At 38.8% G+C, this 27,284-nt stretch overlaps 1 protein-coding gene across 3 annotated transcripts; it reads left to right on the top strand.

The window, feature by feature from the left end:
* LARP1B (La ribonucleoprotein 1B) lies at positions 1 to 27,284 on the top strand. 3 transcript variants are annotated; one of them, XM_065674567.1, is made up of 19 exons: positions 1 to 317; positions 7,760 to 7,821; positions 8,893 to 8,955; positions 9,807 to 9,975; positions 11,406 to 11,552; positions 13,971 to 14,126; positions 14,339 to 14,507; positions 17,754 to 17,898; positions 18,108 to 18,282; positions 19,069 to 19,241; positions 19,718 to 20,086; positions 20,951 to 21,065; positions 21,945 to 22,156; positions 22,474 to 22,580; positions 23,082 to 23,242; positions 23,556 to 23,700; positions 24,877 to 24,986; positions 25,201 to 25,328; positions 26,136 to 27,284. In XM_065674567.1, the coding sequence occupies exons 1-19, from the start codon at positions 50 to 52 to the stop codon at positions 26,367 to 26,369; spliced, it is 3,108 nt and encodes a 1,035-aa protein (XP_065530639.1). In that variant the 5' UTR covers positions 1 to 49; the 3' UTR covers positions 26,370 to 27,284. The 3 variants fall into 3 exon arrangements, with proteins under 3 accessions (XP_065530639.1, XP_065530646.1, XP_065530652.1); XM_065674574.1 differs by having other exon boundaries at positions 2 to 317; positions 13,971 to 14,114; XM_065674580.1 differs by lacking the exons at positions 1 to 317; positions 7,760 to 7,821; positions 8,893 to 8,955; ... (2 more) ...; positions 13,971 to 14,126; positions 14,339 to 14,507 and adding an exon at positions 15,398 to 15,534.

Consider the following 27,284-nt stretch of genomic DNA (forward strand, 5'->3'; position numbering starts at 1 on the left):
TTCCCCGCGGCCGCCCCGGCTGGCGGCCCCTCGCGGCGGGCGGCAGGGCATGTCCGCGGCGCAGGTGTCGTCGGCGCCCGTCGGCGGTGCTGAGGCAGGCGGCCCGGCGGGCGGCCGGCCCCGGGAGTCGGAGCAGCCCCAGCGGCAGGAGCCCAGCTCGCCTCAAGGGGAGGAGGCCGCCGAGGAGGGCGGCCGGCGGCGGCGGCCGGTGGTGGAAGCTCCGCCGCCCAAGGAGAACCCGTGGACGAGGCTCAGAGCCGCGGGGAGCAGCCCCTCACCGCCCGTGGCGGACGGACAGCTCGTCCCACAGGACCCAGGTGTGGCGGCCGGGCCGGGGACCGGCATGGTGGCTGCGGCGGCGGGCCGGGTGCAGGCCGGCGTGTGGTGGCGGCTCGCTGGCTTGGGGGTTTGTTTAGTTTTCGTTTAGCGGGGTATTCCCAGAAATGAAACGCGCGTGTTTCTCCCCGGCACTCGGGCGGGCGCAGCGGGGCCCGGCGCGAATCGGCCGGCGGCACGGGCCGGGCGCTTGGGCTTTTGACATACATGGGCAGAGGAGGGAAGCGAGCTATGGGAGGTGGGTCCGGGCGCCGCCTTCGCCTGGTCCGCGGGGGGACACGGGGCTCCGTTAGGGCTCGGGAGCTGCTGTGCTCCTGCGAACTCGCTGGGGTTGAGAACTGTCACCCCCAGCCTGGGGACGTGGGGGCGTTGGGGACGGGAACGGGTGACCTCCGGCGAGCCGTGCATGGCGCCGGGCTCTGGCAGGAGCAAACAGGGCTGGTAAGCTGCCCGTCTCACTTTTTCTCTAGAGATATTGCTAAACCCCGTTTGCTTTACCGCAGGTCTTTTTTGTCTAATTATATAGTAAGGCACTCTGTACGAGCCGTTACTTGGTTTTGCTTTCCAGAACATTTTGATTGTGGAGGCTTTAAATGTTAACAAAGGCAGTCAGTTTGCTTGCTGTCAGTATCTAAACTGTTTATGTGGAAAGAGATTGAGTGAGAGTAACTGTGATGTAATTTTCTGGCCTTTCATTACTAGGTGTAAGATAAAACAACTTTAGAGGCTTTGTAGTAAATAAACAGGCAGATGGCTTTCCGAAGTTGATCATCGAAAACCTGACCTGAAATTGCAAGGCATTATACTTAAGCTAGCAGAGTTCCTAGAAGTTAGCAGCTTCTTGGAGTATTATTCCTGGCTGGAAGCGAACCGCTGACCTCACAATATGTATTTCCACCTGTGTTTCCCAAGAATTTCAATCTCAGCACTTTCTTCTGAAGGCACCTAACAACCTTTTGGTGATCTCACAGTCACTTTTATCCTTGAATTAAATATGTACTTCCCTCACAAAGAGAAATATATAATTTATAGTTTCAAGTGTACAGGTCATGCAAGCAGAGGAGTTCTCCAGACCACAAAATCTCTACTTAGCTGAAGATCAAATCTTTTGGCAACAGACATAGCCATCTTTATCATCTCAGCTGTTTTGTTTGTGTGTACTGACGCACTCATAAATGCCTATTTATGCATAGCTTCTAAAATCCGGCTTGCTGGGCAGCATCTTGTGGTCTTGTCCATGCATGAAAGAGAGCTTGTCACTCATTTGCCTTGCTGTGGCAGTAATAATAATGGTACATCAGAAGCATTGGGAAAGCTTCTTTTATTGCATTAGCACCTTCTTGTGCTTCACCTTCCGTAAAGTTTACTTTTCCACTTAAGATAGTACAAATAGTTGTGGAAAGAAGGAGGAGAAATGAGGCACTTGAGTTAACACGCTGTGCTCATTACATGCTTAATTTGATGATTTCAGGCAACTCACAGTTTGTTGGTGGTTTTTTTTTTTTTCTGCTTAGAAGTTGTGTTTATCATTTATCAAATTAATACTAAACTGACTAGTTGCACCAAAATATCTTTTTCAGTAGCAGGTGTGTAATTGAGCAAATACTCAACTCACTGTTGCTGGTAGTGGCATCAGGGAAGAACACATATCGAGGTGTGTGTCTTGGTTTGGCCATCACCAAAACCACTGTGAAGGAGCCGCTGCTCTTTCCCTTGTAAAAGACAAAGGAGTTGATCCTTCCTGGCTGTTTGAAGGCAGTAATTGCCATGTGTCTCCATCTGCAATGAGAGATGTATTTTGAAGTAACTAACTGCATGTTGCAAAGCAAAGTAAGTCACACTAGGCCCATATGAATGTAATAGTATGGAAATTACTCATGTGAAATAATAAGTACATGAGCAGAAATACTACTAGGATGGAATGTAAAACTATCCTTAAAGAGGGTAATAAAATGTAAAAGAATCTCACATCAAAGTAGTGACTGAATCCTGTTCAACTTGTTGATCCTGGCTTAATTTGTTGAAAGTTTCCTGAGACGTGCATATATGGTACGTTCAGTGATAGCTACACACTTGAGAAGATTGACCCCAGTCTGTCATCTTTCGACTTTCAATTTAGTGCAGCATTAGTTTATAATAGAGGCGAACTTGACTCTTGCCAAGGGAAGGAGCTGTCGATGTCACCCAGTGCTAGATGGAAAAAAAAGTAATGTGAAGGGCTTCAAATTCTCGGTGAAAGAATTCAGTTAAAGCATTGTTACTATAACCAGTTGTATTTTTGTCTCGGATATGTTAGTAAGTTTTAATGGTGTTATAGTAAACCCAACACTTAATGTAAACATATTTGAATGTTTAATGTTTTGCTTGTTACCACAGTTCAGTGTTCCTGGCTAAGCCTTTTATTAAGCTTTCCTTTTAAGCAGAATAATTTCAGAATTATACAGCTACATCCTAATCTAATTATACATCCTAATCTGCATTTAACTTGTGGAGAAAGGCTTGTAGCAGTGTAAAATTGCTAGTGAAATTAATAGGCTTCTGTCTATTCCCAGTGATTGTGAACACAGGGAGTTCACTTCAGCACAGGCCTTCAAATTATAAAAGATACTTCTGCCAGTGTGTCTTCCTTCCCCTGTAGCTCCCAGCTAATATGTTGCAGGAAGCCTTCAGTTCTTTAAGTTGAAGCTTTGTGAGTAAGAGGAGAGGAACAGTTGCAAGGAAGAAGTCCTGTAGAATCTTGTAGATAAATTTTTTACAAGGTAACAAGATAAGCTTTTTTTTTTAATTGAGCCAACAAAATCTGTCTGTATGGAAGCTGAGGAACAACCTGGTGTTAGCCCTGTATTCCTTGTCTTTCCTCTGAGCCTTGTTTTTCTTCCACTGCCCCTCAGAGCTGGGCCTATCACAGGAAAGGCTAGTTTACCCTTCCTCCATATAAACAGTTTCCCCAGGATAGAGATGCTGAATTAGTTTTATTATGAATTCTCCTACCTGTTTGTTTGAACCCTGAAGTGCTGCCCTTTTTGTAAGGCTACGAAAGGGAATGTGAATGCCAAGTTCTTTAGCCTTCATGTGATTTGTGTAGTTGATGTGGGTCTCCAATGATTCATTAGATAATTAGTCAAAAATTGTTCTTGAAGTTTATTAAAGTACTCAATGAAGCAAAATGCCTGTGTTGCTGAAGCGGTTGAAGCAGATTTGCTTCCTGGTGTGCTTGATTGATGTAGTTAATGAACTATATGCTTCAGCCTCTTACATTGTACTCAGTTTGTCTGTCTTCATTGCATTTATTTCTGGGTATCAAAGAATGCTTTTTATCTGGTTGATATTTTGGTAGCAGAACCAGTTCACTGTAGCGCTATGGTATAAATTAACTTGCTTTAGTCTGTTAGCAAAGTACGTTGTAAAAGTACAGTTTAGTAAATGCTGTGTTAATAGGAATAGCAAGCTTTTGATTAGTAAATTGCTAAATGATCTGATTATGATTTTTTTTTTTTTGTGTGTGTGTATCTGAGGTTAGTTCTTCTGAACTCGCTGAGTGTTTTAATAGCAGCTTTTAAAAATTACCTGAAGAATTATTGAAGGGTACAACATTGACAATTACCCCCAACCCTGAAGGGATTAAAACCATTACCTTTACTAATGCGCTGTGTGTATTTTGGTTGCGTATAACAGTATGTGTAATTTAGTATGGGGTTGGTTGGGTTGTTTCTGAACTGGAGACCTTTTTTAGAGAGAAATCCATCCTGCTGCCTTGAGTCTTGGACACAGTACTGGCTTGCTGTACTCAAGCATGTGCTCCCTTTAGACTGTGAAAGCTCTTGTAGAAACAGTCACAGGTGTTGCAGATTTCTGTGGAGCAGCTAGGAAAAAAATGAGATAAGGAAAATAAATCGTATAATGATTAACCAATTGTGTTGGGGATTTTTTTTTTTTCCCCTATTGCATGTTTTGTTGAAAAACTGGCTGGTTTTAAATGTAAATAGGTAGAAGGATGCAGGTGTCATAGCTCACTACCCTGGTCAGTTGTTCAAATAGTGTCGAAAAGATCAATCTAGTGTAGTTTTGTTATAAAATGCTAAAACTATTGTAGGAAAGATCTTAACATAATTACTGTGTTTCTTATTTCCCAGAGTCTTGGACCTAAATCCATGCTCTAGATTCAAATTATAATATGCTTCAAGGGATTGTTTTGTCACACTTTTAAGAGTTTCACATTTATTTGTTGAAACTATTTATATAGCTTGTTTAAAAATGAATTATACTATGAAATTTCAAATTGAGCATTGAAAAGAAAATGTTGTATAAGTTCAACAGTCAGGTTCCACTGAAGTTTTGAAGAGCTGTTTTGCTGTGTGATTTCAATTGCCTCATGAAGCACTTCTGGTATTTCTGTGAAGTTCCCTTCACTGAAGAAAATATATGTAGAGTCCAAGTAAAGATTAAACTTGAACACTTCTTAGCAATCCTTACAGCATAAACCATGTTTGCTTCAAAATGGGAGCGTGTTCCACCTTTTTATTAACAGACTCTGCTTTCAAAAGAAATTGGCAATATCATCCTTCCCCTTCCATCAGAAAAAAACTTGCTGCCTGTTTATTTGCAGAACTTCATCCATTCTGAAATACTACTAATACTACTGCTGTAAACTCAGTTTATCTTGTAATCAGTAGTTGCTCTGGTGATACATCTGTATGTGCAAACTTCCTTATCCTTGCACAGCATCCGGGCTGCTCTTCCTTCTCTGTTGCTGTTGTCCCAGAGGATGGCTGCTGTTTTGGTGGATCCAACATTCATCTTTCAATTTTCAGAATTGTCATCCCATGTATCTTGATGTACTGCACTTGGCATGCTTGCAAATCCATGTCTTTCTGCAGAAAATCCCTCGTTAGGATGTGGTATATTAAGAGACTTGGAAGAACAATAATAAAAGTGCTTTTGAAGGCTAATTTCTGTTTTCATGTGGATTGCATCTTTACTGGATGGAGTTCAGTGATTAAAAGATAATAATGATCTATTAAATTTCCTCATCCTTGATTTTGTTTATTTCCCCTGCCACCTCAAAACTCAGCTGAAATCCACCAAATAAAGTTATTGAAGAGAACTGAATTCTTTTAGCAACTCAACATGCAGTTACTAAAGAGGTTACCTTGTAGCCTATAACCGAATAAACAATTTTAATGCAGCTAGGTTGGTATTAACAGCAAGTGAAACAGCTTATTTGCAAGGGCTTGGTGGGTTCTGCAGGAGCAAGGTACTAAAGATATCTTTTCTGGGTATTCAGCACTTTTATGTGATGTCGAAACCAAACACCAGAGTAGTGTAAAGCATAAAGCTTTTATCTAAATGCACTCTAAAGTGCATTTTGCCTGAACAGTGGCACTAGGCCACTTCATAAGAACAAAACAGATGTGCCCTGGGTAGAATTTTAAGGGATCTGATGTTCTGCTCTTTTACTCTCCCACCCTTCTTTTTATTTTCCCTTTCATGCTTCACACTAAAATCCAGCTCCCACATGACTAGCCCCAGAAAAGATCAGTTAAATTTGGTTTTGAGCATGGCTCTTTTGGGAAGACAAGAAACCCTGTGGAGTTCTTTTGGGGTAGGTGAGTATGGCGTGTTGCGAGATCTCAGGCCTTTGAGTTCAGAAAGGACATCATCAACTAGGCGGTGTGTTGCCTAATATCAATTTTCTTTTCATTTAGTGTGCAAATGCATCTTCCAAGTCTTGGATTACTGCATACAGATAAGAGAGATTCCTTAAAACGAGTTGGGTCTCATTCTACTCGACTCAGCCTCTCCTGCCACCTGGAGTAATATCCCATGACTAAGATAGTACAATGATATTGAGTCTCTTAGTTTTGAATCCCTTGCTATACCCTGGTGACACGCAGAGTAGCTCTGGCAGAGCGTCCTTCAGCAGCAATTTAAGTAAAAGTGCTGTGAGATGGAAAAAGGGCTTCAGTAATGTAATAGAACAGCTAGAGAGGTGTGTTTACAGACTGCTGCAGGACAAATGCTATGGCCAGTCAGTTTACCTGTTCACATAATTGGCAGTTTTGTTGGAGAAAATTACAAATTTGTTTGTAACTCCACCTCTACAACTGTTTGTCTTGTTTTGTAAAGGGCAATTAGTTTGCTGTTGAATGACAAGTAAAAATTATAGTAACACCGTCACTGTGTGTTTCTGAAAGCTCTCAGACTACATGAAGTTGAAGCTGAGTAACAAGAGGCAGTTTGGGGAGGGTGTTTTGTCTTCGTTTTAAAAAGCAGATCTGTATGAGAGGAAAAACCCCTGCTGGTAAATGGTGTGGGGAATGTCAAAGGCTGATCAGGATTGACTGAATCCATGTGTTGTGTGATGTGGAAGTTGTAAATAGTAAAATTAATCTAATTTACAGTGGACTATAAAGTATGCAAAAATTTATGCTTCGAATGTTGACAGTATATTCCAGGAAGCAGAGAGAGGGTTTTCAGAGTCACTAGGGTGGGAGGGTGGGGTTCCCAGTGTGAAGCTGCGATAAGGAAGATTAGTCACTGGATGTGAAAGAGATAAGGGTTTAGGAGGTGATGTTATCCCTGTATGAAAGAACAATAACAATATTCCACTAGTGATTTCAGTCACATTCAATGTTTTCAGCTTGTGTTGCAATAAAATACTGAATAAGAATTTTCAGGGAAAGGTAGTGGCCATTTCTCCATCGAAAAATACGCTTTGGCATTGGTAGAACAGAGCAAGAGCTTAACAGGAGAAGCGGTTTTCTCTGTCTCAATCTCCAAGCAAATTGCTTGATACTAGTGTTTGGTTTGTTTTATTGTTTTGTGGAAGGGCAATTGCACCCGTATTAAAATACTTAGTAAATTTTAAATAGACTTTTTTTTTTATTTAGTGGGGGTTATGGATTTTAGGCAATTAGGCCCAATAATGTTGCCATATATGAGAGAGAGAGTTATTTCCAAGCATTACATTAATTTCTAGCAGATGTTACTGGTGGAAGTATAATGGGCTTGCACTCAGGAAATGAGATGGAATCGTTATTATAAAGTTTTAGTCTTGACTCAAGATGGTTCTGAAAATGTATGAGTGTCAGCTTAATTGCAAATGCTCATATTTAGCATAAACGTATCCAGTGTGGAATTTGGGCATTACAATTTATTAGCCGTAATGTAGGTTTTATAGTAATTTTCTCTTTTTGCCTTTCCTTATATCTATTTTTCCATTGCTTTGGATTGATTGCTAGCAATATGGCTGAATTTGAAGTGGCATTTGAGTAATAGTTTATAAAAGGAAATTACTAGGAATTTGTGATTATGTACTTGCTTCTATGTTGGGATTTTTCATGCTTGCATAATGACTTAGTAAACCTTCCTTACTCTTTTAACATGTAATTCTTCACCTGAAAATATTTTTCTTCCTCTTCAGAACTGCATAATTCCACTAAAATTACAAAAGCAGCGAAATCCAGGACGAGGAAATTCAGCAAGGTTTGTATTTGCCAGAAGGCCATTCACCTATGAGTTACTGCATCAGTTGTGTTAGAAGTCCCAGTTAATCTGACCTATTAGTCTGAACTGGCTTTTGGCTCAGCTGATAATGTAGTAAGAAAATGAAAGACTTTCAAAGGGGTATTTCTGGCTGTAAATATTCAGTATGGTAAATAGTTGATAGTGCTAAAATAAAAAGATAATGAGGTATTTTGAAGTTAAATCCAGAAGTGCTATGTTCTGCCTTGGTAATGGTTAATTTTGAAGAGGAAAGTGGAAAAAGAAGGGAAATTTTAAAGTTAGAAGGGGTGCTTAAGTGGTGTGTGTATAAAGGATAAGGAAAGGCAGTTTTGTTCAAGAAAGCAATGGGATTGTATAAAAATGTGAAGGGGTTGCAAAGAACCAACACCACTTGAGCACAGGTGATGCTGGATTGGTTTTGGAAATCCTTTTTGCATATTATCTGATTTGTGCTCTTTATGCGCTGTTAAAACAACAGGAGAGGCTGAATCCTTGTATTGGAAAGTTAAGTTTCTAAAATTTTGTACAGCCACTCGTTTTTAGTTTGAATAATACCTGTGCTCAAAAGTCTTCCAAAAGCTAAAAGACTTTTAAGCAATAGATATCTTTAACTAGCATAGGGAGCTATGTGTAAAACAACATTTCATTTGACAACTGTTTTACCTTCACTGAAGTCATAAGCCCTCTTAATTTGTTTTATGATAGAAAGTAGAAAATTTTGCTTGCTTCCTATGTTATTTTGCCTGTGCCTACCTAAGATGTTCCTCATGAAGGCTTTCTTTAGATATGCTAATTACAAGCTAGGATGTATTGGACCTTGATTTGGATGTAACTGCAATGAATAGTTGTTTCTACAATTGATCATGTTCTGGTTTCAGAAGTTGTGTGTTTATTTTCTGCTTTATTTCTCAGTTTTTAAAAATTGCTACTTCTAACAAATCTACTCAAGAAGGTAGTCTGGCCATCTGAGTCATGGCTGACATATTCCCTTCCCCATATTAAAAGGGTCTAAATCTAGGAAGTAGTATAAACTGTTCGTCATCTTTGCAGGCTGAGGTATATCATGATGACATCACAAACTGGCCAACACCAAGTGAAATAGCAAACAATGAAGTAAGTATCCTTTCTTATCACCTCTGTTGACCTGCTGGTCATGCTCCTTCTGATGCAGCCCAATGTATGTATAGCTTTCTGGGCTGCAAGCACACTTTGTCAGCTCATGTCCAGCTTTTCATGAAGCCCTTTTCCACAGGGCTGTTCTAATCCCTTCATCCCCTAGCATGTATTGAAGTTTCACTTTGCCTTCTTTGAAACCTGTTATTCTGTGGGATTTCCAGGAAGTAATGGTCTGCAGGATGCCGGCTCTACTCAAAGGCACACAGTTCCCACTAAATGCAATATTCTAATATGGGAAAAAATAAGTCTGTAATCATACACCTCCACATCCTCAGATCTTTGGTTCATGTTCTGATTTAGTGGAACAGAATTGTCAGAGCCAAGACCTGTGGCTCCTTATAATTTACATGAATATTTGGCATGCTGTTGAGATTGTACAGCATCATGGGAGTTTCTGATTTGCCACTGGGTATTCTGTAAGCAGAGCTTTTTAAACATAATCAGTCTGAATAGTAGGTACTGGTGAGTAATCTTTCTTTCTTTCCTATATAATAAACTTCATTTTTGAGGTATTGAAACGTTATTGTTGTGCACTCTGCAATTCTACATCAACAGTTAAAAACCAAAAACTTTCTTAGTCTAAGAATTATTCTTATGTTCTTGCCAAGTTAGTGGAAAATAGTACTATTTAAAATGAGACTTTACAAAACAATAGAGATCTTAAAACTCAGTCTACTGAAGAGATTGAGAACAGGTAATAATAAAGGAATTTTAATAGGTAAAGGAAATCTAGACCTTTTGCTGTCAGAAGCTGTACTGTCAGAAATAATTACCAGCATCTCTTGCAGTGCAAGACTGTAAGTCACAGTAAGAAGCCGACAAATAGAAGAGAAAAGGAGGAAAAATCTAATCAAAAAAGCGATAATGGGATCAAGGACAAGCAGGAGGCAAAGACAAATGATCCAGGAGATAAAACTAGCAAAGATGAAGTTCAGACTAATAACCAAAGGAAAAAAGGTCAGTTTGGGCACTATGTATGATGCAGTAAGTCACCATTGATACAGTTACATTAGTTCCAGTTGAATGACTTAATGAAACTTTTTCTGGTTTGAATTTTCTAGGTGATAGTAGGATATATTGCTTTCTGCTAGGAAGCTTAAAACAGGCTTCCTTTCTTTTTGGACTGTTCTGCTTAGTCAAATGGGGATTCTGGGGGAAAAGCAACTTGTGTCCTAGTGAAGGTCCATGGAGCTAATGATTTATGGAAAATTCTAGTATGGATGTACAAACCATTACTATGTCTCATATCTTTATTACCCTAAATAGATAGCACTATGTTAATTTAACTTCATATATATGTGTGTAATAACTATATATAACTAACTATAACTAACTATATATGCTAACACATTTTTGTGTTTTACTATTAGCTTACACCTTGAAGTGATCATGTGAAAAATAAAACAGGTTATTAATTTCCTTTTGATCCAATCTGTTACATTTAAAATAGAAAGCAAACCTGTATCTCATTTGGTCGGTAGACTGCAGTAGGCTGGAGAAAAAGCGGAGACAGTTTTAAGATACTGCTGCCATCAGCTGCTTTTGTTTCTTGCTTCCCTGCTGGTGTTTCTTCAGATGCTAAAGACTGTTGCTATTTAGATTTCTTAATCTTCCTATGTATATATTTAAAAACATATTCTTGATTGGTTTTAATTTTTTTCAAAGTCATAGGTACAACTTTTTTTTTTTCTTTCCCCACATTTTCACCCCTATTTTATGTATTTGCTTATATTTCTTGGCTACAAAGGTATGAAGCCTATAATACCAGTTAAATATAGAACAGCAAATGTCATCACTAAATAAATGGTTAGTGGAGATTTTAGGCCAGCCTATGACAAAATAAAGCTTTGCTAATAATTGTTGATGCACATGAAAGAATTTAATCTGAGTATTTCAAGGTAAAATACAGTACCACAGCTAAATTCTTAGGAATTTTTTTATGGTTTGTGATTGAAATCTTTATTTTAGTGCTTGATATGTTATTTCTTACCTTTAAGTTTTATATAAAAGTTGTGAAATTATATAGTCATGAATTTACTGTATGTATTTAATAACTGTGTAGCGATAAATTCTTGGTAATGGAACTTGCATCTAAAAAATCATTAAATAAAAAGCTCACCTTTATTTCATATATTTAAAGCTTAGGTAAGGTTACCTTTCAGTTTGAGAAATTCCTGTGTACTGCATTTACTATTTTGTCATTCATCTCATATCTTAAAATTTCATAATATCATAATATCTTAACTTTTCAGTGTTAAGCTTCTCCCAGTTTTTAAACTTTGCCATTAACTGTTACTAGTTTTACAAGAAAAATTCCACAGAATCATTTCCGGAGCTAAAACCTCAGGTAGTACTAGAATTACAAGTAATATATTAACTTTTTCAAGGTAACAAGCAAAAATGGGTGCCACTTCATTTGGACAATATAAGGTCAGCAAGTCAAGAAAGATCAGGCTCTCGAACGAGCTCAGGATTCCTGCTGGAAACAAACAAGTCAATATCAACTCATGACAACTGGAGGAGTGAGACAAGAAGTAAGTGGTTTTCAGTCTCTGGGTCTTTCTATTTGTGGCAAATGAAGTATAATACCATGTGAGTAGGTGTTAAATTGGCAGTTTATGTTGAAACTTGGCTTCGCCAATACTAAGTAAGACTTAGTGTTTACATTTGCTAATAACCTGCAAAATAGAAATAAATGGTATTTCTGTGGCTTAACAAATTTTAAATTGGAAAGTTTGTTGTTTAAGAGCTTACTGCCAGATATTTTTGGAACCTCTTCAAGTTGATCAGAATTATAATGTCTCAATCACTGACTCTGCTGAGTACCTGAGTTTGGAAACAGCCTACCTTTGCAATGTGTGCTGGTGCAGAGGCAAAATCAGAGCAGCATATATTTTTCTTTTCATAGCTCCCTATAGAGTCTTGGGCCACAGCTTTATGATGTGGAAAGTTTGGAAATAGTCTCATAAAGTGGCTGTTCTGTCCTGCTCTACTGCTATTCCTGCAGCTTGCTGCTACCAGAGCAATTGCTTGTGGACCTACACTTTGAACTCTACTTTGGCAATTCTACTGATGTTGTTTTTTCCTTGAAGTCAGACCAGTTCCCTGACCTATTTCTCAGCATGGCCATGCAAAGAGCTGTTCTAGCATAACAGAGGAAGAAATGCACCACAGCTGGTACTGCTTCTGGTCCTTAGGTGTGCTGAATACAACTTGTCAGACAGCAGAAATCTTAGACTGAGTGTAACTCTTTGGTTTATGTGTTTGCATTTAAGTTTTAAAATCTCAATATACATTAACAACTTAAATGTCTACTCATTCTAATAAGTGCCGGATGCTACTGAGGTGGGATTTGCTTATGAAGTTGTTTTAGAAACATGGATATGAGGGTTTGATCTGGCTGTCTGAGGGATGTACAGAGGTAGGGGGAGGAATTTCGCTAGTGTATCTCTTTCTTCAGCAGTTATTCCTCAGGATGGTCAAATGACCAGAAACTTGTAGCATGAACTCTGCCTCAAGTATCTAGTGATTCAAGACCAGTTTCAGTGTGAGAAAACATAAAATCATCTCTTACTCTTCGGGAACACTGGCTGTTTAAATAAAAACCTTGTTTCAGGTGTGAATACAACACTAGTTTAAGAACATGTTATATACAGGACTCTTGCCTGTGCCTAAGCCACGTGTACTCTGAGCGCAAAAATGAAACTGATCTGGGGAAACAGTTCAAATAATGCCCATGCATTTGGTATCTCTAAAGGTGAGGGTAGTGACTGCAGAGACTGAGGTCCAAATTCCCAGTAGGAGACATACAGATTATGACATTCATAAATTCAAAGTCTTATTTCACAGAAAGTACAGGAACTGCACTGTACGAGCATACATATTTTGTAGGGTTCATTAAAATTAATTGCTAGTAAAACAAGATTTCTAATATGAGCAGAGAATCGTATCTTTAGTCAGCCCTTTGATAAATTTAGTAGCTCTCAATTGATCAAACAGAGGATGTATCCCCAGGCATTCCTCTGACAGAGAGGACCCCCGGCATCTGGAAGACTATCCAATTGCATTGTAAAGAAACTTTAAGCAATGGTGGGTGAATGAAAATGGAAGTCTGGGAGTGTTAAGAGAAAGAAATGGTGTAAGAGAGGGCTTCTTTTTCTCTCATGAGTAAAGTGAAAATTACACCTGTCCTTAAGTATTGTGGTGAGTGGAGCCAAGGTCCCTGGGGTCTGCTTTGGACCTGCTTGCTTTTCCTTCTTCTGCTTCTTCTCTCTTGCTCTCTTTTGCTATGTGCAAACCACATATTTATATAAAAAACTTACATATGTTCTGACAGAGTCACCTTAGGTTTGCATGTGTTATCATAAAAGGGTCCTGAACTTACAAGCTCAATTTGGGGCACGATCAACAGAGAATAAATGATTGCTGTTAAATGAGCAGAATCATTGGCATGGTAGATAGCTGCTTCTGGGAACCAAAAGCACTTCCAGAGACCCAATACTATGGAAATTCCACCCTGAGCAGGATTATCAAGAGTTAGCAGCCATTCCTAACTATCTTGAGGTAATGGGAGTTGTCCGCAGGAGAGGACTGTCATGTTGGAAGGAGAATTGCATGATCATTCCTTCATGTCCCAAGCTGATCATAGGTATTGTGATCCCTGAGCTGGCACCAGCGTTCGGTTGCTTCAGAAGCATTTGGGATTGACTGCCAGTCAAGCCAATTTACTCTTCTTTATTGCTAACAGCTTCTGCCTGACTCACCTTCACGCATGGCTGGGCAAGCCTTGCTGTTTCACCCTTGCAGCTTCAGATCTGACCTTCTGCTTCAGCCAGTATGTCTGAGTCAGTGGATTGCTGGGGATGAAGCTGAGAACTCTGTGTTGCAGGGAACTTCTGAGCACTGAGATATTTAATTATGATTGCAAGTATTATGCTTTTTTTATCTTAAAGATTGGCGCCGTGATAGAGAAAAAAGAGATGATCATGATGAAGTATGCAGTGTGAGAAGTGAAGGTGGCAGTGTTCGAGGCTTTTCCAGAGGCAGAGGAAGAGGCAGAGGCAGGGGAAGAGGACGAGGCAGAGGAAACCCCAGAAGTATGCAAATAAGTAAATACTTAGTAAAAACTTTAAACTGTGTTTATAATGTTATTGTTTGCACATGAAGTAAGAGTTGTCTCACAAAACATATCCTGTAACTTAATTAGCTTGAGTATTTTAAAATCAGATGCTGAAAGCCAACAGCAGTGCTTATCATGTCTTAAAATATTTGTGTGCTGGACTTAATATTTTTTCTTTTTATGTTCTCCTTTATTTTGAAGTGAACTTTGAATATTCAGTTGGTTATCAGGAACTGTATGATGAAGGCACCGACCAAATATTTCAACCTGAGCTTAATGCTACTGTGATGTATTACTATGGTGACGGAGCAGGAGTGCAGATGTATTCTGTGGATGAAACACTTCTCAAAGAATATATAAAGCATCAAATGTAAGTAGACTGCTTAATGTACAAGTATTTTCAGAGATCTAGTTAAAATAAAATAACTAATTTCAAATAGCATTTAATCACTGTTGTCTGTATAAAGATGGAGATTAAGGCATTTCAATTTACCTTTTTTATTTAACCATTACCAGTGTCAGTTTGAATTCATTCACTAGTGGGGAGGAAGAACTTGAGTGATGGGGAGGAACTTTAAGGAAGCTGCTCTGCATCTTGTGCTGTAGTCTGGCTCTATTTCATATACCTGCTTTATTTATGGTACTTAGCCCTCTTGCTATGTTGTCATGTAACTGAGATATGGATGTCTTTGAGCTTGTGCTTTTGAGTACTGTTGGTCTGTTTGCCTGTAAAGCTGTTCTTGGGTGGTATAGCTAGATGTTTCCCTTATTTGCTCTCAATTTCACTTTGAGAAGTCTTGTTAGCTTTATGGTTTTGGAGTGTGTTTCACCTGAAGCATTTAACTGAAAGAGAGTGGTTTTGCAATGATACTTGATTTTTCAATAATCTGAATTGTTTACTTTCTCGTGTACACTATTAGGCAATGAGAAACCATCTGGAAGACTGATTATCACGAGGAGACAAGTCAAAAAGGGCCTGGAAACCACTAGTTCATATTAAAGAGACAGTTTCCACCACTGGCAGATATTTCATCTTCTGTGCTTGCAACAGCATTTCTCTGTGATGCCTTTGTGGTGGTTTTTGATTGCCCTTGTGTCCCATAAAGCAACTTGCTTATTTTATTCTTGCTTCTTTTGTTACAGTTGACGCAAAAAGGAAGAAAAAAGCCTCTTTAAGGGCAGAAAGTATCTGGCATGTGGCTATCAACTTCAAAACTTCTATTGCAATCTTTTTTGTTACTTTTGCTGCCAGGCCCCTATGAGACCTGACAGTGGACATGTAACCCCATGTCAGGATAATCGGCCTGCACTGTCCTCAGACAAGTGGGGGAGGAGCACAGACACTCCACTGTTGGCCAGATTTCTGGGCATGCAGTGTAGAATCCAGACCTTCTAAGGTAGGACATGATGATGTCCCCCTCTGCTGAGAAAAATGTCAGTTACAGCATTGGTCACATCTGACTTCTGGTTATATTTGTATTTTATTTTAGCAGCAAGAGGTTGGCAGGTGTCAGTAGAAGGCTTGGCATGGCTGGCTATCCAGAGCCATTGGCTGGTTGTCTGATATGAACTCCTAAGGCTGTTTGATTATGGAGTTTGCTTTCCATGACAGGGCGATTCTTGAGCTTCTCTTATCACATTAAAAATGGTGGAAAACAGACGTTATTCATCGATTACCTGTTATTTATTATTATTAACTTCTAAATGGGGATGGTTTTGTCTGTCTTTCATAATTTAGTTATATAATACTAAAGTGACTATGCCAAAGAAGGAAGACTCTGAGGAAAAAGAAAAGCAAAGCTGGAGGGGATGTGTGTGTTTAGGTTTGTCCCTCTACTTAGAGCGAACTTGTGCGTTGTCTTCATTTTTCATTAATGGTCTTTCACATTCCTTTTTCTAGAGTGATGGACATCAAGTGAGGCAGTTTGAGTCAAGTTCAGTCATTGTCCATTTCTGCTTGTGGAATTTTTAACTAGGTGAATCGTTACAAGATTTTACCTTTACTGTATGACTGTAAAGGTAACATTAGTAAAATGTTGGTATATGGCTTTTGTGTTTGCTTATCTTCTAGACTGGGAGGGGAAAAGGAATTTAGCAGTTTGGAACAGCAAACAGAATGTTCTTGAAAGAAACCTTCTCTTTGTGCACTGTTGCTTCACTGATCAGTTGATTTAGCTCTGAGTAAGAGCTTAATTCTCCGAAAGCCTTATTCTCTTCTCTGTTTGATCTGTTTTAATGGCAATGTTTTCATTTGTTGTATGTCTTGTCCAACTTCGAGACTTTATTAATTCTGTTTTGGAGCTGAGTGTTTCATATACAGAGCTTTTGCTTTGAATTTCTTTAGCTACCAAAAAATAGAGAAAGAAATGGTATGAAGCTTCTGCTTGCGTCACTGATGACATCAGAGTCCTCTGCTCTTGGTAACTTTGGCCTTGATCCCAACTTCAGTGGAGACGCTTAGCAGTTTATGCTTTGCTGAAATTTGAATTATTTACATTTGCATGTGGTTGTGTTTGTTTATTTTTCCTCAGCATTTTAATGCCCTCTTATTTTTGTACTGCCTCTATTTTTGTCATAGAATTTTAATTGCTCTCCATTAAATATTTCACTGCCTACATTTTCCTAAACCTGGTGAGGCGTATTCCTTGGATGTAACATGCAAAATCGCGGTATATGCATAAACTCTGTGAAAGGCTTAGACTTTAGTTGTCATGATTAAATTGGGGTGTTTTTTCCCTATTTTTTCATAGGATGCTTTCTCTTTCCCTTTCTCTGTGTGAGAGATCATGATTTGAATTCCTTTTTCTCTTCACTGAGCGTAAAAGGTCTTGACACCCTCATCATTTCATACAGCAGTTTCATTGTTTAAGAAGTTTTGTCTTTCTGCTCTCTCTTTGTCCCTCATGTTTCTTGTTCTGTGGTATTGCCAGATTCCTGAAATGGCCCTTGTTCCACTTCATCTACTAAACATCATTTCTTCTTTTGGGCTTTACATTTCTCCATGAGCTGTTGTGCCTTTTGGTACAGTTTTATGTCAAATACAGCATTACTATTTTTTTTCCTCATCTTCCCACGAGCATGCTTGAAGTAATGATTCAGTATACATATATGTGCCTCAACACTCAGATAGGATGATTTAAGCTTCTAATGTACTAGAAACTGGGAAAAGAAAAGATACAGTTGAGGATGAAGGTGCGCTGGTACTGCTGTGTGGGAAATAGCTTATTCCCTGACTGTAAGCAGTAGTTATCCTTCATCTATATGGAGGCTAAGAGACTCTTATTTCCTTCTGTCCATGTAAGTAATAAGGGAGGGGATGGGTGAAAGGAAAACTGAGCGTAGTTTTTCCTTATGCAACTCATACATGCAGATGTAACCAGGCTTTGATTTATACCCTTGTGTACTGTACTGGTTCATAAGCCTGTCTTCACGTGTCACGCACACATACTGTTCTGTTAGTCTTGCTTGTAATGACACATCTGTGGAAAGCATAATTTTGTTGATGACAAGTATGCTCTGTTTTTAATGGAAGGCTTGAACAAGGAACCTTTAAGTTGCTATTTTAGGATTTTCTTTAATTTATAATAGGCTCATAGTTGCATGTTTTTTTCCACAGTGAGTATTATTTCAGTGCAGAAAATTTGGAAAGAGACTTCTTTCTGAGGAGAAAGATGGACCAACAAGGATTTCTACCTGTTTCATTAATTGCTAGCTTCCGGCGGATGCAAGCTCTGACTACAAATGCTGCACTCATTTTGGAGGTAAAATAATTCAGAAGTATGTATGTAGAAAGTTGCTTGGTTAATTTTGGTCTGCCATTTACAGTCAGTGATGTGAAGTTAAAGATTGCTATTTGCAATTACAAGGATTTTATGAAGAGGCTGTAAGTGGCAAAGCTTGTGGGTTTTTTCTTCTTTGGATGGTGCTGGATACGTAAAGTTTTTATAGTTATTATATGCTTGTTACACAGGCCATAAAGGACAGTACAGAAGTTGAAACTGTGGATCAGAGGCTAAGAAAAAGGGTTGACCCAGAAAAGTGGCCGATTCCAGGTCCTCCTCCATGCAGTCTGCCACCAACTGACTTTTCTCAGCTCATCAATTGTCCAGAATTCATACCAGGCCAAAATTTTGGCTCACATACTGGTAAAGGATTTATTTTTTTGAAACATAAGCTTAGGGCTCTGTGTCTAACTTAGGAAGTTTGCCTCAATACTGATTTCATAATAGAAGTTGTACTTGTGGTAACGGCAGATTCAGTTGGTATGCCTGTCAGCCTTGCAGTTGCCAAGTCACGTGGCTGGCATGGCTGTTGTGAAGTAGATGAAGCTGTCTCTTATGGCTGTGACTATTCTCCAGAATGTAGTAGGGTGGACTAAGTCCCTTAGGAGCAGTAGTACTAGTAAGCTTAAGTTAGTTATAAAATCTGCTTCATTTTGGTAGCAGATGGAAGTTAACTCTTTACTTGGTGCATCCTTATTTTGGATGGGGATCTCATTCACACTGATAATGAGATGGCTTTGTTTGCCGACTAGCCTTGGCAAGGAAATATTTTACTAAAATATTGGCTGGTATTAAACGGGAAGAATGAAGACTGAGTTAGGTGCCCACCCATAACGATAGGGGATGGTGTGGGGAAGATGTCTCTGATGATGTTCCTTCCTCTTGTTTTCTGGGTAAAACATAATTTCTCTTAGACTGTTAGAAACTTCCCATATAAATAAGTTGTTAGAATTGATATTTTTGAAAGTGTTGAGTGAAGCTGTCTTCTAAGAATGAAAGTTAATCCTGCTAATTAGTGTTACATTTAACCAGAGGGGTAGAAAAATGGTGGCTGCAGTTAAAAGAGAGTAGTGAAACAATTAACCCCACAAACACAACAAAATCAGACCAACCCACAATGGGAACTGAACTACTGTATTCCACTGCTAGAGTCTGCACCAAATTCTCCAAGAATGGGAAGCCTACTGAGTCCAGAGGAAAACACAGAAATTAGTAATTTTCAGACAATGTCTAAAGGATTGTCTACAAGTTTGCCTGATTTGGACTCTGAACCTTGGATAGAAGTGAGGAACAGGCATCGTGCACCCACCGTCAAACTAAAGGTAAGATCAAAAACCTGTAAGTCATGTTTAAATAAACACATACAAAACCTGTCAACTTTCAGATTATACCATAGAAGATTTTTCACAACTTAAATTATGCTTGATAATGCAGTACAGTTTGTGTGTGTACTTCTCATTCTGCCAGACCTAGAATAACAAGGTGCATTTAGAATCCTGATCCAGAGCTCACTAAAATGAAATACTGTTTGTGTTTTGGTGGGGTTTTTTTTCCTGCTGAGGAGCTGTTGTACCTGTTGATAATTGAAAAATGTAATGTGCATTGATAATTGTTCTAAAAGTTTATGGCAGAATTATTTAGAACTGTAATTTACTTAATAAACATCTGGAAGTGTCTGTATTGTTTCTAATTCCCATACATCCATTTATTGAAGATGTTCTAGCATGTTCTATTTATCTCTCATTTTGATAATCACTATCCAATTCAAATACAAAATGCATCCCTTTTTCCAACTTAGGAAAATATTCCTATGCCTGATCAAACATCAGATCAACAGCAGCCACCCCCACCTACCGAGGAACAGGAACAAGAAGAACTTGATTTTTTGTTTGATGAAGAGATGGAACAAATTCAGCGTCAGAAGAATAAATTTACTGATTGGTCAGACAGTGATTCCGATTATGAAATTGATGATCAGGACATCAACAAGATTTTGATTGTAACGCAGACACCACCATATATGAGAAAACATCCTGGAGATCATACTGGCAACTATGTATGCCGTGCAAAAATTACATCAGGACTTGCTAAAGTAATTAATGATGGCTTATACTATTATGAGCAGGATCTGTGGATGGGACAGAGTGAAAATGACACCATGATGAAGGTAACTGTCTTTGGTTTTGACCTGAAAACCATATTTGTCCAAACAGCTCCAGAATTAATTTTGGCCATCTGCTACAGTCAAAAGCATAACCAGAAAGTTTTTCTGGTCACAGATATGACCCAACCCATTGAATTAATACTTTTTTTAGAACTATTTTTGACATTTTGGAGGTGGTTTAAGTTTTCCACTGTTGATTTGTTCTATGAATTGTTAGTTTTGTAACATTTGCAAACCACTGCCAGAGGGAAAGAGGAGGGCATGTTTTTGTGATGAGTTAATAGGGGAGGAAAGTAATACCTCATTTTAAAGTAGTTTTATACTATATACTATACTTTTATACTATACTATATTTTTGTTTGCCCTGTAGGTTGTTGGAATGATAGCTCTGTGAGCAAATGGAACTTCAGATTGCACACCTTATTTTATTATAGCTGAACACATTAATTACAAATACTGCCTTTTATTTAGATGTAGCCTGAGAAAGGGAGCGGGGCTTCTTCTGCTCACCTACATTGCTAGGACCTTCCTTGGCATGCTTATTGCAGAAAGGGATGGTTTTAGGCTTGACAAGGGGCAAGATCTCAGCATTTCTGTTTCTTATCTATATGAAAATTTGTATATAGATGACTTTTCTTGCCTCCATTTTCCTGTTTGTTTGCATAACTGTTGCTTTCAGCAGCAACTTTTACAATATGTGCTAGAGACTCCTTCCATCTCCCTTAAAAAAAAATCTGTACTGGCTGTGTATGGGTAGTTGTGTGTCAATTATGGCTTGCTTATTTTCTCCTGTATGAAATTCACCTTTTTCTCCAGACGATATCCATTATCATGCTTTGCATTTACAATCTGCTTTCTTTAATTCAGCAAGAGATTGAGAACTTTAAGAAACTGAATCTTGTTAGTAAAGAAGAATGTGATAGTCTTGCACCAGAACCAGTTGCTGATCCAACCCAGGAAGTTCCTCCAGAGCTACAGGAAGGTAAGTAATACATGCTTGTGTTCAGAATCTCTGGGATAAAGAACAGTCCTGTAGGTGTGTTGACTCCTGCCTGTGTAATGTTTTAATTTTGGCTCAGTCAGTAGTCTGAGGGACTTCCATGTTTTTTTGGTTTGGTTGGGTTTTTTTGTTGGTTTTTTTCCAACTTGTGAGCCGTTCATCAGTAGCAAGATTTCCACTGAATTAGAAGAAGCAGGTACTAACACTTATCAGGATATATATAAGCATCAAAAGGCAGTGTTCTGTTGTCAAAATATACCAACAGCAGGTGCCTTTTGTGTAACTTGGCATTTACAATGCGTAAAGTAATAGCTAGTGATGTTGTGAAACCTTTTCTAGAAATCGGGATTTTTTCTGTGGGAGAAAAAAAGAGTGAAATTAGAAGAATGTTCTACTTGTATTATAACCTTACTGGGCAGTCACAGTGTCCAAATCTTACCTTTTTTGAGGTATTTCTGATACAGTATTCACATTTATTAGGATACAGGCTAATAGCATCTTTATAGGAGCTGAAGAAAACCACCTCACTAAACCCACCACCTCACAAAAAAGCAAGAACGTGGTTACATTTTCACCAACATTTATTTTCCATTACTTTGCTAGTGTAGGTGCACGAGAACAGGCAGGTAACAAAGAAGTGGGTTTAAATTTTCTAGCAAAGACATGCTTGAAACTTTTTTCAATAATTCTGAGCAGTTTGTACTGCTTCTGCACCATGTGCTTTTGTTAATTTGATGGGGATGATGTATTTTCCTTGAAATGGAAAGGAAGGGTCTTTAAGATTCTAGGTATTAGGGGAGCTTAGGCTTGGAAATCCAAAGTCTCTTTTGAAAACAAGTTTTTTCTCCTTCCTGCGTATAGGTTTAGCAGAGGAGCTGACTTGTAATTCGTTAAGTTTTGAAGTACCTCCAAAAGCAGCAGTAGCTCAGTCACTGCCAACAGCAGTTCCAGATTCCTTCCGTGTTCACCCTGGCTTCACCCCACGAACACCTCGCACCCCGAGGCTGCAGGATCCCAACAAAACACCTAGGTTCTACCCTGTTGTTAAAGAAACACAATCCATTGATGTAAAGGTAAATGGAAAGATGTAATATATTTTTTAAACCAGAAAAAAAGCCTATAAAACTGATTTGTCTCCACAATTTAACAAGCATATACTTTTTTTTATTATCTTCAAAATATTTACCATATTAGTTCTCTTTTATTTCTATAAAATGGTTTCCACATTTTCTCTGTAATGCTTCTTAAAAGTCCTTTAGGTTATGAAACTGGAGTGTTGTAACTTTCTAATGTGTTAGAATACAATATAAAATTTTCAGAACTTTGTGTTAAGAGGGAGGGAATGAGTGAAATCAAATTAGGAAAATAAATGCTTGATTTACTTTCTTAGACTCCAAGAAAAAGAAAAACACGGCACAGTACAAATCCTCCCTTAGAATCCCATGTTGGCTGGGTGATGGACTCCAGAGACCACAGGCCAAGAACTTCCTCCGTGGGGTAATTTCTTTTAATTTTGTCTTAGAAAATTAGTTTGCCATGTCATTATTTCCCACTGCTAATGCAGAAATAGGCTGTAAGAAAGGACAAATACTGTGGAAGCAAGGAAAGAGCAATGAAGAAAGACAAAGCCTAGAATACATGGCTTTCCAGAAGTAAGCTAGCTAGGCTGACTATGTTCACAATGTTGTTTGTTGATCCATGATATAGTAGCAGTGATTTTGCCTTTAAATTGTGCTTTGAACTCAGGCATTACAGCAATGTTCAGTCATCATCATCTGAAACTGCCTGTGGTTGTTTTGACATACAAGCACAGAATTTGGTTTTGGTTGAGGTGCCCCCAAAAGCAGATGACTGGGCCCCATGTGTGCATTGTAGTGGTCATCAGGTGACCATATTATTCTGACAGAATGGTTGAAAACTGATTTTGTAGAGCAGCATTCTGTTTAAAGGACAGAAATACATTTATGTTTTGGTGGTGGGTTTTTCTCTTTCCTTCAGGAGTTCCAATACTTCGCCTTCAGAAGGAACCCCACTAGCAGGGAGTTACGGGTGTACCCCCAATTCTCTTCCAAAATTTCAACATCCTTCTCATGAACTGTTAAAAGAAAATGGCTTTACTCAGCAGGTATACCACAAATACCGCCGAAGGTGTCTGATGGGTAAGCTCTGCTAAATGCACTTCCTAAAATTTTAGGTGGAATTTACCAGGTGTCTTCTGATGCCACTTTTCTCCACATTGTTCCTCAAACGTCATTATTCTTGGGAAAAGAAAGCAAAATTTGTTTGATGCTTCTATTTTACGACCTCTGCTTTCCATTTAACTTTATATACCTTGACAAAAAGATTACACTGAAATTTAAACAAATTACTGGAGGATCTTGCGTGTTTATTGCTACTGGAAAAGCACCTATTCTGCTGAAGAATTAAAAGTAGGTTGGGTTTTTTTTTTAACTTCTCTTTTTTTTGTTCCAGAGAGGAAACGGTTGGGAATTGGCCAGTCCCAGGAAATGAACACACTTTTTCGTTTCTGGTCCTTTTTTCTGAGAGATCACTTTAACAAGAAAATGTATGAAGAGTTCAGGCAGCTTGCTCTGGATGATGCAGAAGAACACTACAGGTATCCGCTTCTTCCTGGAAGTTACACACTGTTGAGGTCTTACCATTCCTTTTAATGACTGAGAAGTTTACATGTATCTGAATTGATCATTTTTAGCATTGGCTTTGGCTCTTTGTAAATCTTTAAAGTAGCAGTCTGTGTAAGTTCTTTTAATGCTAAAATCTGTTTGTATATATTTGTGCTTTGAAGATAAATAGCTAAATGTGCAGCATTTCCTGACTTGTAATTGGTCCTGAATGCTACAAACTCCTGCAATTTGTTGACTGTGACAAGTCAGCTCTATATGCCTAATACTGCTAAGATTATCCCTTCCATAGGTGAAGACATTTTTGACTTCATTCAGCTTGTTCCAACTACTTCTTGCTTACCAAAGTACCAGTGAAATGACCACTGTCCCTTCAGCTTTTTGATGTAATTCCTGATCTTTCACTCAGTTCTTCTCACCTCTCTTAGCTATAGAGACAAGGTAGCCCAGAGTTTTGAATGCTAAGTTCTGGATATGGAAATCCTGGAGGTCGGTTATGTTGTCTGAGCCTGCAGAGTGATAGCCCCTTGGGTGCAAAGGTGGCTTTAATAACATCTTGCGTCTCTGCTCTGAGCTTTCTTGAAGCTCTGTGATTATCCAAGGATACATTTAACAGGAGAAACTTCAGAAGGCTCTTAAAGGGACTAAGGTGATGCAGAACAGGAGGAGGTGTCAGTTACATTGAGGCCCAAGGCAGCACTGGTGACCATGTATTACCAAATCTGAGGCAGAAACCCTGGCTCTGCATTGTGTGTGTACTTAAAGAACACAGAGTCCTGCCTGCACACTAGGTTTTTGCACTGATGGTGAGTTAGGGCTGGCTTCTGCTCTGACCCCTGATGGCTGGTTTTGTTGAAACTGTTTATGCACCCAGACATACCAAAGATGTGAAAGCATTTGTCTCCATTTCGTATGTGTGTAAGTTGAAACAGGGGGATAACCTTGATTTTCTGAAGTCAGTTTTGTTTATTTGTGAAGATGTTTCAGAACAGTAAGTTAATAAAAATCAATCATAAGGAAGTGCTTTTCATGAGAAGGGTAAAATGAGATTGTGCCATTTACTTTAAATACAAGGAGAGACTGAAAACTGTCATCCTTCTGAGGAATAAGGAGCACGTGCAAGATTTTCATACCTCTCTGTTCTGTTGCAGATATGGATTGGAATGCTTGTTTAGATTTTACAGCTATGGCCTAGAGAAGAAATTCAGGCAAGAAATATTCCGGGATTTCCAAGAAGAAACAAAGAAAGACTATGAAGCTGGTAATTATCACAGGCATGTCACAGCTCACACTGGGGAGGCTTTACATGGGAGATAACCCGAGTTCCTTGACACCGACCTGTTAACCAATTCAGGAGCAGCTTTTGTTCATGTTCCTTTTCAGTGCTCTTAAGCATATAGTTACCAGTGAATAATTAAGTTTTTAATTGAATCTGACCTTTGTAAATAAGTAAAATTACCTTTTTCCATTATTAGGTCAGCTGTATGGACTGGAAAAATTTTGGGCTTACCTAAAATACTCTCAGCACAAGACTCCAGCTGTTGACCCCAAACTGCAAGAATACCTGAGTAAATTTAAAAGACTGGAGGACTTCCGAGTGGATGTAAGTTTCAATACTTATTTTCAATAAATACTTGGTGTACAGGTAGTTCTAGTGCAAGGTAAACTGAGAACAGTGTGTCACTGCACAGAAAGGCAGCTTTACAAATCCTGACAACGACTAGGAACAGTGTGATTAAAAAAATAAGTTCGAATTAAACATACACTTTTACATCTAAATGTTCTTTTTTTGAGCAAAAGTCCAGTGCTGAGATGGTGGCTGAAATGTAAAAAGTGTTGATGTGTTTTCATTGTGCAATTAAATAAATAGCAGAATACGGGTTATCTGTCATTTGGTAAGACTGATGGCTCCTGTACCCTTTAAGAATGTGGTAAATGAATTCATGCTCCACTATCATATCTGAATGACTGATGACTGGCATGGTCTTTGCTGAGACTTCATATGCCAGATACACTGCATCCTTCCTGTTGACTGCTGAACACTTAAGCTGTGTGATTCCAGAGTATAGTGTTGCCATGTTTTTCCCAACTGGCTTATGGTACACTACATTACCATCATCCTCTCAAATCCTCAGTTTTCCAGTTGTGGCAAATATTTGAGTGGTGTACAATTAAATAATGCTCTAAGACTGTCAAAAGGCCTTGCTATATTACACATTTGCACTTCTAGCTAAATGGCCAGGAAAGCTTTAGAATATCATCAGCTAGTTGCAAATAACTGAGATTACTAGGCCTAACAAAGGGCCTAATTATGGAATGCTCTTTCTTTTTTGATCCCTTGAGTATGTGAAAAGGTAAATACCTGGCCCTACAGAAAAACCTTTAACAGGTTGTCAATGTTTATTTTCAGCCTCCGATTAGTGAAGAATCTGGCCGAAAGAGACCAGTTGCTGCAACAGATGAGGATTCAGGTCATCGTAGACATCAGTCTAATTCCTCTAGGCCACTTCTGGCCACTAAACCGACAACTGCTTGTCCGACCCAGGCACCAGGAAACATTACAGGTGGGAATATTGTGCCAGCATCCATAGGCCGTAACAGTGCTGCCACGAAATCTATAGAAAGTGATGTACCGGAAAAATAGACTGAAGACAAGCTTTAACCCTTAAGAATGAACTTTTACATCACTCTCTCAATTTGGAGATCTTCAAGGCAAGCCAGTCTAATAAGTGATTAAAAATGTTATGGGAAGACAGATGATTGGATTCACTTTTTCACAGGATTTAGTTCTAAAACATTTACCCTAGGAGAGTTGCTCTTGCTTTTGGGATCATCGGAAGGACCCTGGGGAAGATTCTTTAGCTTCAGTATTGCTTTCCTCAAGCTTTTGTTTACAAAGAACTGCATTCCTTGCATATGCAAAAAATACTTTGGGGGATGCCTTACATTTCAGCTCATATTTCTTAAAAAAGGTATGATACACCCATGGTATTTACTGTGCTTTCTATACCCAGATTTTCCCATTATTTGTATTTTACCAAAGCAAAAGATTATGTTATAGAATCTTAAATGTAAAGGAAGGATCTACACAGTTGGTTTGCTCTTTAATTATTAAAAGTATGCTTTTGTGCAAAAGTACACTTGAGAATGTGCAGCTAAGTATGAAACTGCATTTCTGGACTCTATTTAGAGACATAGTTTTATTTTTTTCAGGGTCTCCACAGTATTTTATTGAGTATGGAGTTTGAGTGGACATAACTGGGATAGTTTTGCAGGTATTTCCTTCAGTGCTGATTCTTAATAACTCGAGCAGCAGAAAAACACAGGGAAAAATGGATCTGGTGATTTTATAGGGTCTTTAATTAACAAACAGTATCTACAGTTTGTGCAGGTTGTTAAAATAGCAAAGTATTCACATTATTCTCAGCTTGAAAGGTGTCTTCGTTGGAATTCACTGATGGGTTTGAAGTGCTCCAGCAGGAGAGACATCATTTTTAAAAGTTTCTTTTTTTTTTCCATATTTCAAGTAATAAAAATGCATTTGGAGGGAAACCAGGTA

Source organism: Lathamus discolor, chromosome 1, assembly GCF_037157495.1.
Source record: "Lathamus discolor isolate bLatDis1 chromosome 1, bLatDis1.hap1, whole genome shotgun sequence".
In the NCBI taxonomy this organism is placed as follows: domain Eukaryota; kingdom Metazoa; phylum Chordata; class Aves; order Psittaciformes; family Psittacidae; genus Lathamus; species Lathamus discolor.

Coding starts and splice junctions, on each gene's coding strand:
- LARP1B (XM_065674567.1), top strand. CDS start 50: ATGTCCGCGGCGCAGGTGTCGTCGGCGCCCGTCGGCGGTGCTGAGGCA. Junction 9,976..11,405: donor TAATAACCAAAGGAAAAAAG/GTCAGTTTGGGC, acceptor AACTTTTTCAAG/GTAACAAGCAAAAATGGGTG. Junction 11,553..13,970: donor CTGGAGGAGTGAGACAAGAA/GTAAGTGGTTTT, acceptor TTTATCTTAAAG/ATTGGCGCCGTGATAGAGAA.